This window comes from Carassius carassius, chromosome 5 (assembly GCF_963082965.1).
Source record: "Carassius carassius chromosome 5, fCarCar2.1, whole genome shotgun sequence".
NCBI classification, from domain to species: domain Eukaryota; kingdom Metazoa; phylum Chordata; class Actinopteri; order Cypriniformes; family Cyprinidae; genus Carassius; species Carassius carassius.
Window position 1 is genome coordinate 22,025,658 of NC_081759.1, and position 13,800 is coordinate 22,039,457.

At 36.7% G+C, this 13,800-nt stretch overlaps 1 protein-coding gene across 2 annotated transcripts in view; it reads left to right on the plus strand.

The window, feature by feature from the left end:
- fam172a (family with sequence similarity 172 member A) overlaps positions 1-13,800 on the plus strand; it is a 170,259-nt gene that overhangs the window by 79,573 nt on the left and 76,886 nt on the right. For both annotated transcript variants that reach the window (XM_059550153.1, XM_059550154.1), the window contains exon 8: positions 7,501-7,620. In XM_059550153.1, coding sequence (XP_059406136.1) covers positions 7,501-7,620 — 120 coding nt within the window. The remainder of the gene's footprint in view (positions 1-7,500; positions 7,621-13,800) is intronic.

A 13,800-nucleotide genomic window follows, 5' to 3' on the forward strand; every position in this document is an offset into this window, starting at 1 on the left:
CTCTGTGTGTATGTGAACTTTGGCCTTGAAAACCTTCCAAGTAACCCCTCATTGCCAACACAAGCGTGGCAACCGGACGTGCCTTAATTAAACTTCTGAACTGATGATATGGCCTCAGCAGAGGTCAGAATCACAGGTTAAGGGGGATTCTGCTGTTTCAAGTGTGTGTGGACACCTGCTGTGTGCGTGAGTGTATTTATTTATTTTGAGGTCCACTGACTTATGAGTTGGGGCATCTGTTAATGCAAGTACACAAATGAAAGGCTGAACAAAAGTGCAATATTTTGTAATATATATAGTGTATAATATTATAATATATAATATAGTGCTGTCAAACGATTAATCGGGATTGATCACATCCAATATAAGTTTTTGTTTACATAGTATATGTGTTTACTATGTGTGTGTGTGTGTGTGTGTGTATATATATATATATATATATATATATATATATATATATATATATATATATATATATATATATAAATACACACACATGCATGTATACATTTATGAAAAATGTTACGTTTATATATAAAATATATTAATGTATTTTAATAAATTATATGAATATAAATATATACATGTAAACACATGCAAATATTTTCTAAATGTATACTGAATGTGTGTGCATTTATATATACATAATAAATATACACAGTACACACAGATATATCTTGTAAATGAAAACTTTTATTTTGGATGTGATTAATCTCTTGACAGCACTTGTATTATGTATTATGTACCAAGCATTACGCTTCTGTTCTGAGTTGCAGTAACTTTTTTTTTACTCACCAAAGCCAAATTTTGCTCAATTTGGTGCTTACACACAGTGGAAACATATGATTCATAATAGACCTGTGTTTATCTTTTTACATAGTTACATAGTGATTTTCATAGTATGAATATTATGAGTAAAAGAAAAAAAGAAAGCATACAATAAATATATATATATATATATATATATCTGCTCTCTAGTTATTTATAAATATTTCGAGAGAAAGAGGGAGAGTGTGAAGTGACTGCGTGTCTGAGGCAGCTGTCTCCATGTGCCTATATGTACGTGTTGTCCTGTTATTTTTGCATATGAACTGCTTGTCAACCCTTGCCACCATCTGAGATCTCCTCTCTCTGAAGCTGTGCATTGTAATCGCTCTCGGGGCGAATCCTGCTGTAACTCGGCTCAGATGTCTGCTCCCAATCTTCCCGTTAGGTCAACCAAGAAACACATCCAATCTGCTGTCAGAAGCCAAACCAAGGGCCCTCACAGCAGGCCTTCACCACCAAACGACACACGAACCACTGTCTGTGCCTTCTTCCCCCTAACATCAATTAAAGCAAGGCAGTAATTTAATCTGACAATCACAGGCTTTGAGTGAGACAGGTTGAGATGTCACAGAGATGACCTTTCTGCCCACATGCAGCCAAGAGCTGTCTTTTGTCTAGGCCTTTGTAGTTTGTTAATGAGATATTGATTTGAAACAATGCACCAGCAAAATTTTGTCGAGATTAGCTCCATGCTAACAAGGTCACAGCACTGTCACAGTACAGTCTCATGTTTATCAGCACCATACCTCCACCTCCTTTATTTAAGAGCCCTCTTAGGGGGTCTGTAACCCCCCCACATGCCTTTTTCATTTCCTGTTTTCCCTAAGCATGTTGATATTCTGCCCACATCTTCCCCGTTGGCCTCGTTTGTCATCTGCTTTCGGTGAGCTCGCTAGTCGTTAATTACTTGTGATTTTCAAGTCATCTCCTTGGTTCGTGTTCTCTCCCCCCTTTTCCCTCCGCTAGATATGAGGGCACCTGCCACGGTCACACTCTTTTCTGAAGGAGCACCTTGTCTGGAACTGGCCAGGTGTGGACGGCAAATCTGCAGGAAGTGAGTGCCAGTGTTCATTTTGCCAGCCCGAGGCGTCTAGTGTTCCATGCACGCTAACTGCGCTATCAGGAAGTCCACGCGCCGCCATGAAACCCAGTCTCAGCCTTATCCGAGTATACAAACCCAGCACTCACACTGCCAACTTTCAAATCCCTCAGCATTATCAGCTTTCCCAGACTCCTATTTCTTACTATCAGTCCGCGGTCTCTGTAAACGCCAGCCATGTGGAGCTAGCGACAAGCTAACGGACGTTTGAGGCACTTAATGTGAATCTCGGCAAACACTGGGAAAGTAGGTCCACATTCTAATGGCTCCGGTGATAATACAAAACACGCAATTACCTCCTTGGATTGTTTAACGTTTAATCGTTTAACTAAATGAAAATAATCCCATGTCCTGCAGAAAAGCTACTACTGGCCATTGAAATGAGCTGAGAGGATTGTGTTTGCCCAGTGCAGCTACAAAGAGTTGGCTTGTTTGTTCCGATTGAACTTTTTAAAGGTGATACTTAGCAAGCGGAATGTTGTGAAAAAAATTCTTAAACTCTGATTAGGGCAAGTATTACTCACAGACTAGAGATTAAAAGTAATGTTAATTCGGTACTTTAAAAAATGTATCGATAGCAGTACTTTCTGTTGAGCTGACTGTGTGCACTGTAGGCAATTAGCATCACGTATAATATTAAAACGTCAATATATGAAGCAAAGCTAAGTGTCTTTAATTTTGAAAATTTTCAACGCTAAATTGCACATTAAATTAATTTGGTAATATTTGTACTTGCATTTATAGTGTTGCAATGTTTTGGTCATAATTTTAACTTTCTGAATTTTGGTGACTTTTTAAAGCTACATGCACGTTTGATTTGAAATAATATACACCTAAAAATGTGGGGTAAATTAGAAATTACAATAAAGCCATTTATAATGTCACAATATTTCTATTGCAAATAAATGCTGTTCTTTTGAACTTTCTATTTTTTGTCTTTTTTTCTGAAGGATCATGTGACACTGAAGGCTTCTTTTTAAAAGAAGATGGAGTTACGCTCATTGTGGATCTAAAATGGAGCTGTGAATCGTCATTTAATGGCATTTTTCTTCTGATTGCTGACAATGAAGGTGATCGAGAGAAAGATGTGTAGGACGAATCTGTCATGCTACAAAAAAGGACGAATTTCATTTTGAAAAGAGAAAAACTAAAATAGTGCACTGTTATAACCGATAATGTTAGATGTTGTTGAGGTGAAACTGAGGAAACCGCAGTCCATGTCACTTGAGGTATGTTTACGCTGACAGACATGCATGTGGTCACATAATGTACATGTGCTGTTGACATGGCATGTGGTTTGACAGGAATCCATTCATTTTTAATGAATCAACATTATAAAGTTGGATTTTGCCTTTGAATACACAGTTATCTAATTATTATTATTTTCGTTTTGTTTTAATAAGCAATTTAAAGTCAGATGTGAGATTGTCCTGCTGTGATAGGAAAAAAAATTAAAATGAGCAATATGGAGTGAAATGTGATAAGAAGAAGCAGAAACCCGAGAAGATTTAGCAAATGTAGAGCTAAATCCAGTTTTAAATGGGCAAACAATAGGTGGTGGACAAATTATGGCAGATGTTTTTGTGTGTGAAAAGTGATATATTAATATTTATTTATTAATTATTACTGTTAATCTGGAAGTATAAGGTCAATATAAGCTCTGTGCATTGTGGGATACAATATCCAGAGCATTTTGTCTTCTGTACGTTAAGGCAAATGCGCTGTGGTGATTCATCCGGTGATATTGTCTGATTCATCCGGTGATATTATCACTGTGGTGATATTGTTTGTCTGCATATAGAAAATTGCATACAGTGCTATCTATATACTGTTCAGCAAAAGTAAAGTATGTTAGTATGCTGTTCCAAACAGCCAGTGGAGACGGTGAATATTTATGTGGAGCTACTCCATGTTAATTTTCTTAGTCTTGAACTGTAACACCTCTGCATAACAGAAAGAGAGATTTTTAGCCTTAAATAAGAATTAAATGTTTTGTGTTTATCTGGAAACTAGCATGTGGGCAACTATCCGTTGGCAACAATGTGTTAAAATAGTTTAACAGCTTGAAAAAACCTGAAGTGTAACAACAGTGTCTTACAGCATGACATGATGCGCTCCATCTATAACTAATTTTATTCACAACTTTTCTCTTTCTTTGTTTCTTTCTTTCTTTCAGTATTTGCATATTTGTGTAATTTTTCTTTCTTTCTTTCTTTCTTTCTTTCTTTCTTTCTTTCTTTCTTTCTTTCTTTCTTTCTTTCTTTCGTTATGCATGCCATTTTATTTGTATTTTTAAAAAATGTTCACACCACAGGGCTATTTAAGTGAATTGTAAAATCTCTAAAATTAAATATAATTAATATTAATACAGCATTAAATACATAATAATTAATAAATAATGATCATGAGAATAATTATTTGAATGTATACATTTAAAAGCAGAATTTATTTATTTATTTTAAATCCTAACTTAATGTGCAGACATAAATAACTATGACATGCATAGGTTAACTTTCAGTTTGTTCATACAATGGGAGACAAAGAGAGCGTTTGAGGAGCTTGTCATTATTTTTGCAATTGTTTTTGGTGATGCTAGCGATTCAGAAAGTTGATGTCTATACATATTTAGAAGCACTGAGACGTGCAACAGGTCTGCACACTCTGGGAGTCTTCCAGGTCTTGCGCATGCATGGATGAGATGAAGGCTGACAGCGAGAGAGAGAAAGGGTGAACCTGTCACCAGGAACTGGTCTCTACGGATGTATTGTTTCGCAGGAGCTAATTAACCCTAGGAAATAATTACACAAATATGCAAATGCTGTTTAGATAAGTGTGGGCTCTATCAGAGGAGGTAGTCAATCATAGGGGAAGGGCTGGAGGGAGTCGGTGGTCTGTGTGTATGGATGGACCAGGTGTCAGACTCTGCGCCGGGGTGATAAGGGGAGGGGGATGTTACCTGGTTTTGTGTTGCGTCACCCTTGTGCAATAGTGGAGACTGAATTTAATGAAAAACACGCACTTATGCACAGACAAAAAAGCATAACGCTCAGTTTGTTTGCTTCACTATAAAATATCCTTCCGAGATGCAGTTTTGTAATTTCATTTGTAATTTGTAACTTCTGTGTAACTATTCCCAGTGAAACATTTTGTGGTCAGAATCATTTTTGAAATTTACAGCAAATATTAAAATTTGTGTTATTTTATTTTGTTTTATTTTGTTGGTTTTTCTTTTCTTTTGTTTCTTTTCTTTTGTGTGTGTGTGTGTGTGTGTGTGTGTGTGTGTGTGTGTGTGTGTGTGTGTGTGTGTGTGTGTGTGTGTGTGTGTGCGCGTTTAAGTTTTTTTTTTTTGTGTGTGTGTGTCTGTGCTGCTCTTTTCTGGGGTGTATTCCAGAAATCAAGGTTAACTTACCATTTGCTAAACCCTGAACGCTCTGTTGATTAACCCAAATCTTGCTTACTCGAGGTATGCTGGTTCCAAAAAACATGTCTGGGAGTAAGTTCATTCAACATGGAGTATGTTCCAGCTTAACACACAAGACATTCTCCACAGAACAACGAATCGACGAGTCACTTTGGAAACGGACGCTAAGAAAAAGCATGCCATGTTTCTTCTTTCTTCTTCTTCTGTTCAAACATTACATACATTGTTCATACCTAACCGGTGGCTGTGCAATCATTTTTCTTTTTTTATCTTTAATCCATGAGTAAGAATTATATTGTTTGTTTGATGCTAATTATATAATAGGTCATGTCAGATATGTATTTTTATTATAGAAATACATTATAGAAAATGCAGATCCATGATGTGTGAGATGATAATATAACCCCCGCCCCCAGGTTCTGTTCTGTTCTGTTCTGTTCTGTTCTGAAAAAATAGCCTCAACAAGTGTCTACATGCAAACCAAAAGCTACATTAGCTTTTATGCTGTGTGACTTTTAATGTATACTGTACATGTTTAATTGCGCTGACTAGGGGCTATCTGACTGTGATTATGAATGACAAAATAACCTTATATAATTCATACACTACATGGTTGAGTACATAGTGCATAAGTCCATAGTGTATAGTGCATCATTTGGAACACAGCTAATAGACTTGAGGGGAACTCAGCTGATTTGTACATTGCACTTTTTTCTTTTTTCTGCCCGCATGGCATTGGTTACATCAGCAGAATAAAAAAGTTTTTCAGAGAAAGTTCCTATTTTAATAAAAGATTACAAAAACAAGTGTTTTTTTATCATTATTCTTCTTTATATGCTAATCAATCGTGTACAATAAGACCAGGGACTTTTGTTTAGTGAGTGGATATAAACAAATTACTGGCCACTACATCTCTTTTTGGCCGTGTGTCCTGGCTTGCGTGTGTGAGCACTGAGAGCTTTATGAATATGAAATGCTCTGCACTGTGATGATGACTCAGCTTTGGTTCTTCAAAACGCTTTGATGTCTGAGGGTGCAAGAGAAAGACATGCAGACTCGTCCCTGTTTTCACCGCCCTGCACCCACCTCCCAGCCGTCCAAGGAGATCTGGGCTCAGCGCTTTCTGCCAGTTGCATCACGCCGTAACCCCCCTCCCACCAGCCTGTTTATTTACTTTCATATTTGTGTCCTCTCGCCAACACAAGCCATCTCGGTGACAGGAAATCTCTTCCCTCCTGCCAGCTCCTTCAGCTCTAATTCACTTATTATTGTGCTTTTCAAAAAGCTAATCAATGTGGGAGAGCTGATGCAAGATCATGAGAGAGAGGCTAAACTCAGGGCAAGGCTGCAAACTTTCAGAAGCTGATTGCTGCAAGGCCAGCTCTTTATATCATGCAGCTGTATAGCTGCCGTTTTATGTCAGCGACACCCACGTTTATTCACTTGTTGCTAGCGATTTTCCTCTAATTTAGTTGTTATTCTGCATTTAAATGATTGCCGTATTTGCAAACAAACACACAGATCGATGTTGCATGCGCTAGTGAATGAATGAATGCCCTTTTTCTTCTTTCTCTCGCCTCACATTCGTAGAGCGTTATAACCCCAGGCCAGTGTTAATTACAAGTGTTGTGTTTGTGCCCTGCTTGTGTGACCTTCCCATGTAGGCCGATTATGTGTTTATCGCTCATATAGAGGCCGTATCGATCAGTCAGCGGGGTACAAATTAAGATTTAAACTTGATGTCACACAATCTATTGAGTTTTGCATTGAGGCATTTGCAGTATGCAAGAGTCATTGATTGAGTAAGATATATTTACCTGTGTGAATGAGTTTATGTGTGTGAGTTTATGGGTGCAGTCTTGAGGCTAACTTAAAGGTTATATATATATATATATATATATATATATATATATATATGATATATATATGATATATATATGATATATATATATATATATATATATATATATATATATGATATATATATATAAATCAACTTTTATTCTTTTTTTATCTTTTTATCTTATTTATTGATTTCACTCCCTTGCAGCCCCCCATCTTGAAAACCCTTGTTTTAAAATTGTTCAAGGAAATTTGTATTTCTCATTATGCGACCCCTTTAACTTCAGTTATTCCCATTTTCTCTTTACAGGAAAACAGCACTCCTGAGGATCACACACTCTATGTGTGGGACAACTTCATCTCTAAATCACTTGCAAAAAATGTCTTCATCGTGGCGCACAGCTATGGCGGCTTGTCATTTGTGAATTTGGTGAGTATTTGTTAGAGGTTATTATTATGAAAAGCCCTCCCCCTCCACTCCCCCAACATACACACAGTTGTCTTCTCCGTTGGGAAAAGCAGCAGAAGAGAGAGCGAAATGATTAAAAATAAATAATACTTAGTTTCTTTGAGAAAGTGCTGCTTTTGTAAACAATCCCGTTCATCCTTGTCTTAAGGCACTATCCACTTGAGCAGGAGGGAGGGATGAAGAAAGAATGAGAAACTGCAATGAGAGCTACAGCTCTGTTAAAGCATGTAGACAAGTTTGCGTAACGTCAGACCCTGAGAGAAAAGAGAAAGAAGTCATAGTCTCTCATTTGGTCTAAATGGGGTTAATGCACCCTAAAAAGAAAATCTGGTTATCATTTTTTTAAATTAATACATTTTTGCAATTATTCGGCAACTAGATAACATAATGACATTGGCAGCTAATGCCTCATTATATGCCACAGATTAAGATCATTATTTTTTGTTTTTCATGGACAAATTCAGTCATACTTGTTTCGAATGACACAAAGAGAAAATGATGACCACATTTATTTGATGAACTAACCTTTTACCTGAACCTCGTGAATGGTTTTCAGCTATGTACCGTGTGTTACATCACCCCTGGGGTCGAAGGTCAGGTAGCTTGTCCTAATCTCTAGTCTAGGTGTGTGCATTGTAAGGACAAGTTCTCCAGGAGCACACTGGCTAACCTTTGACCTAACATAAACACACGCTTTCTTCTTTCTTACACACACACACACACACACACACATACTCCTACACCTACCTGGGAACACTTTTCATGAACCCGTTCCACTTTTCTTTTAAAGTAAGAAAAGGGAGGCTGAAGCGGATGGCCACGATTTAGCATTCCTCTGATAATTCCAGGAATATGTGTTTTTATCTGAGGCAGTCTCTGTGTTTTGTAATTTGAATATAACTGTTAAATATTTATGTGGTGTTGTGGCTGTGACAGTCCCTCGCTGGTGGAAGCATGGCGGTCTTCCTCCAGAGATCTGTTTAGCCACCTTTCTCTGATGCACTCCTGTTTTTTCCCCCTTTTCTCATTTACAAACACACACACACATATAGACGGGATGCTCACTTATACACACTATTTCATATACAAACCATGCTTATGCCTTTCATTGGTTTGGTAATCTCTGGTATGGATTGGCAGGTATATTCTGATGAATTGGATGGCTGGAGGATTGAATTTAGTCGTCAAACACAGATTATCTGTATAGATTCATATTCATATTTATTCATATTTATGCATTTAGCAGACACTTTTATCCAAAGCGACTTACATTGCATTCAGGCTAACAATTTTCTACTATCATAGATCCCATGAATAATGTTGTATAACATCTCAAGTCGAAATTGATTAATCATTTCAGCTGTATGCCATACTATTTTTTATTTATTTATTTATTTATTTATTTATTATAGTTTTGTAAATGCAATGGTCAACTCCTCAAGTGAAACTTTAATAAAATGAGTATTTTAACATTTTATGCTGACTAACAAGAGCTCAAATCATCTGTATATTTCATTGACCGTAACCCAATCTAATGAGAGGGCCGGTCATAGCAGATTGCCTGAAAACAGGCCGTCTAAGGCTTAATTACTGCTCCCTTTAACTCCTAACAAACATGTTTCTGATCAGGCACATCAAACACAGGCAGATTAATGTCTCCAGCATGTTGCCTCTCTTTCCCTCTCTTTCTTTTCATTGAAATTTGATTTCTTTTCGAAGGCAGTATATTGTAATTATAGAGACATCAAAGTGTGCCTTTAAGTAAGAGTGGTGCGTCAGGGTTGGATAGCTTATTGTCAGGACTCACTCTTCCATCTCTGTGTGCCTGATTCAACTGTCTCTGTTTCTTGTCATATCTGTGCCATGAATTCTGAGTTCGAGGAGACTGTTCTCTCTTCACTCTCTGACACTCTGTTTTTCCTTCTTCTGGCTGCGTTTGAATTGCTGTTGCTTCATAGTATGTACTGAATTTGAACTTAGCAACCGTTAATGTGTAGTATGAATGCATAACGATATATACTACATTCACCATGTTGATATTCTCCTTTGACTCTTATTCATTGATCTATAATTAATAATGGAAACCAAAAAGAGTTCAATTATTCTGGTTCGTATTCCTCTTAATCATTCTGGTTGCTAAAAGATTTCTGGTTGCTCTTTGTATTATGTATCTTTAACCACATGTTGTCATAAACAGTTAATATTTTAACTGATTTAAGTCTCACAAGCTGTAACCTGAGCGTGCTTGATTCATTAAAAAACTCTTAAGAATCATATGTTTGGAAATTGGACTACACTAGTTGTGGAGTGTACATTTGATTTATTTAAAAGATTTGACTCATTACAATAATTTGTTCAGGAATCATATAGTTGTGCAATGTGTGTTTGACTTTGTGTTTGTCAAAAAAATTAACCATTAGAATCATTTGTTCGGGTGTGTGTTTGATTCATTAAGATCTGACTCATCAGAATAATTTGTTCTGAAATCTTACGAAATTAGTTGTACTTTACATGATTGATTCGGCAGACCAATTAGTATCGTTTACATGGGAATCGGACAACACTAGTTAGTGCAGTATGTTTGATTCACTAGGAAGAACTGGCTCTTAAGAGTCATTTGTTCTGTAATCAGACTACACTGATTGGGCTGTCTGTTTCACAATGTAGATTTGGTAGCATTGTTGTGGTGCATTTAATAAATATGCATGCTAATAAAATGTGGTGTTTCATCCACATCAGCAGAAGAATGCTCTTGCCAAAACTTTTTTTTTTCCAAATCTGTTGACTCATTACAATCATCTGCACCCACAGGATAGCAAAATGTAGACTACAGAATCCTTAGGCCATTTCTGTTTAATTCTGTGGTACCATATTGACTTGCCTCTTGATGTCCAGTGTAAAATTTGGGTCCTGAAGCAAATCCAGTTGTGATGCAATCCCCTTCATCTCCCCTGATCATACCTGTCCCATATCCTTCTCCTTCTCCATCTGATCTTGTTTGATTGCTGCAGCAGTTGCTTTTATCTATGAGTCTAGCTGGAGGCCTGTCGGAGCAGCTGTCAGGGCAGAGCTTAGCTTTGCGTAACCTTCCTGACTCTGCCAGAGAAAAGAGCAGCCGGATTGGAGAAGATGGGGCACATTATGTAATGAGTTATGCAATCATACATCTGCTTCCCAGTGCACCAGTGTGTGGGTGCCCACAGCTTAGATGAAATAAATGGATCAAATGTATGTGTCGTTGTGCACTCACGGGTTTAGGTAAAAACTTCAAACCTCTGTGTTTGTGTGTGTATCAGGATATAAAACACTTCAATTGCAAGTTACAAGTAATGAGGTATTCAAGGTTTTTATATTGTAAACATAATTTTTGGTCCTTGACGGAGAAGCATCAGAGCTCAGTTTTTCGAAAACCACTTGACTCTGAGGTGCTGCAGTCTAGACACCAAGGGTTTGGCTTTTCTTCTTTACCTGAATTATGAATCTTGGCCTGTAGCACTGTGGTCAACTGATCTCCAGAATACAAGATTTTGTTCAAGTTTCTTGTGCCGTTATGCTGTTATATATATATATGTACACTTTAAGGTCTGGAAGTGATTTTTACAGTCTGGAGAAGTTTGTCACTAGTTGCTGACAGTCTTAACCAGTCTGCAGATTTTAGTTGACAGATTTAATAGAAAATCACGTAGTGTCTTATTTTCACAAACTCCAATTTTTTAGCTTCAGACTTCGGAGGATATCAAACATGCTTGATATTTTCAGCCTATTTTAAAACACATATTGTTTTCATAATGTCTCAAGTCTCCATGCTCCTTTTTGCGCGAGTTTGTTGTTATCAGATTGACTTTAACGTCTGGTAGTGTATGATCCTCAGTCGTTTAGTGAATCATGACCAGTTGGTCAGTAAATGTATGATGCCTGGGGTTTTAAAATCTCTTCAGATTTTAAAAGTCATGTAGTGTATTACAGTCTTAAACACAGCTCTGCTGATTGTAAAACCTTCTGCTTGGAAAAGTGGGTCTGATATCTTGCCGATTCACTGGCTGCGGACTGATATGAAATATGAAAAATTCACAACAGCAGAGATTTCTTTCTTATTAATAATTTAAAAAACAGTCATGATGCTTAATATTTTTTATGTAAACTGATTTTTTTTCAAGTTTCTTTGATGAATAATTAGTTAAAAATAACAATTTGTTTAAAACATAGAAATCCTTTTTAACATTATAAATGGCTTTGCTGTCACTTTTAATCGAATCAGTGCTCTTTGCTAAGTACAAGTATTAATTTTTTTCAGAAAGAAATGCAAGTTTAAGTATGTTATCCATACATGCAGATGAATTTAATTATTTCATTGTGATGAATATGATTATATTGACTAGTCCTAGAGTTTTCTGTAAACTGATTGACAACACATGTTTGAGTGCTGATGATCAGGTCTGACCGGGTGTGATGGTGACCTGGGTTCAAGTCCTGACCTTCTTTGGACCTCAGCATTTTTGGAGAATTCCCCTGATTAACAGCAGACAGTCATCCCAGACCCTGTGTGTGGATCATTTCTGTAGCTTGAAAAGAGATCCTGACAATCAACATTGTAAAAGATTTCCCCCACTGTGGATTGCCTTTTTCCTTTTTACCTCCTCCCAGGCATTGTTTTCTTTATCTGCCTGTTTGAGCCATTTTCTGTTATTTATTTATTTATTAATTTATTTGATTTATGACAAGCCGCTTCAAACCCAATTTTTCCCTCCTGGACTTCTGTTGGGAGGGATTCACCAGAGAGAGAGCTTTGACTACAGCTCGACAGTGGCTTATTTATGTGTTTCCGGCTCATTTTGTCATTAATTTCTGTTTGTTTTTCGAAGATGACGAGCAATCTAGCATGCACAGATTGTTGTTGGAGAATGGAAGCCCGTCTGCATGCGGCTTTTAATTGATATCAATTTGCCGTCCAGGTGTGTTACGCTGAAACAGGGTCACAGAGGGGGCGGAGTTCTGTGTGTGCTAAGAATAATTAGCTTTCCATCTCACTGTCTACATACACAGCAGATCTGTTTCATAGTATTTTTGGATATAAATACTGTAGAACGGTACATAAATGTGGAACAATTAGCTTACTTTGAGTGGGTTTTCTTCTATTAATTTTTATAAACAATACTTTTGTTGCTGCCTAAAAACTAGTTTATAATATGCTTAAGACTATATAATTCGTAATTATGTAAATAATAGTCTATAGTCTATAATACTATTAGCAGTTTAATGTAGAACATGCATTTAATAGAACATTACAATCACTGTGTGATTATTTTGCACTGTTCATGCAAACTTGCTTATTTGTACAGTCAAGTCATAGTTATGTGAATCTTAAGTGTGGGTGTTTGTGTTTATCATGAAGAAGTGTGTGTCAGCCGTTTTGGGTTAAATGAGTTTTGACGCTGCTCAGTAAATGTCGTTAGACATTTTTATGAGTATGTCTGTTCATTACAGATCCACCTCAAGAGAACATCATATTAAGCATATGGCACTTTGGTAAAATGGAAATAGTAGCTGCGTTTTATTGACTATATAAAAGACAGTATAGACACTCTATCTGTTAAATATTACAAAGACGAACAGATCTCCAGGCAAGATCTTCTGTCTTATGAACATTTTTTTTTCACACACAGCTACTTCAATATTTCACGATGTCAAATCCAAAAGCACATGAATGGAGTTTATTCATGTTGTGTCATATGACAGTTGTGTTATGGTGTCACTCTTTTGTGTTTAGCACAATCACATTTTTTATTGTCACTTCTGTGTGTTGTTCTGTGATTTAAGTTTGCCAGTGTGTTGTGTCTTAATTCTGTTTTGTTGTGGTCTAAATTTGTTTTGTGTATACAGTCTATTATTTGAGTTTCTGTAGCATAATTCTGCAATGTTGTGGCTTATTCTCATTGTTTTGTGTTGTATGTCTGCTGTGTTGTCTTAATTATATTGTTTTGTATGTTATTTGTGTCTATTATGGCTCTTTTTTTGTGTTGCCGCTTATTGTGCTGTGGGTTAATCTACTGCTGTATTACTGTCTTATTTCTGTTGCATCTTAAAACGGTTTTATTTTCAACTTTAGTAATGTTGTGGATCCCTGCGCCGCTGCAGTTCTGT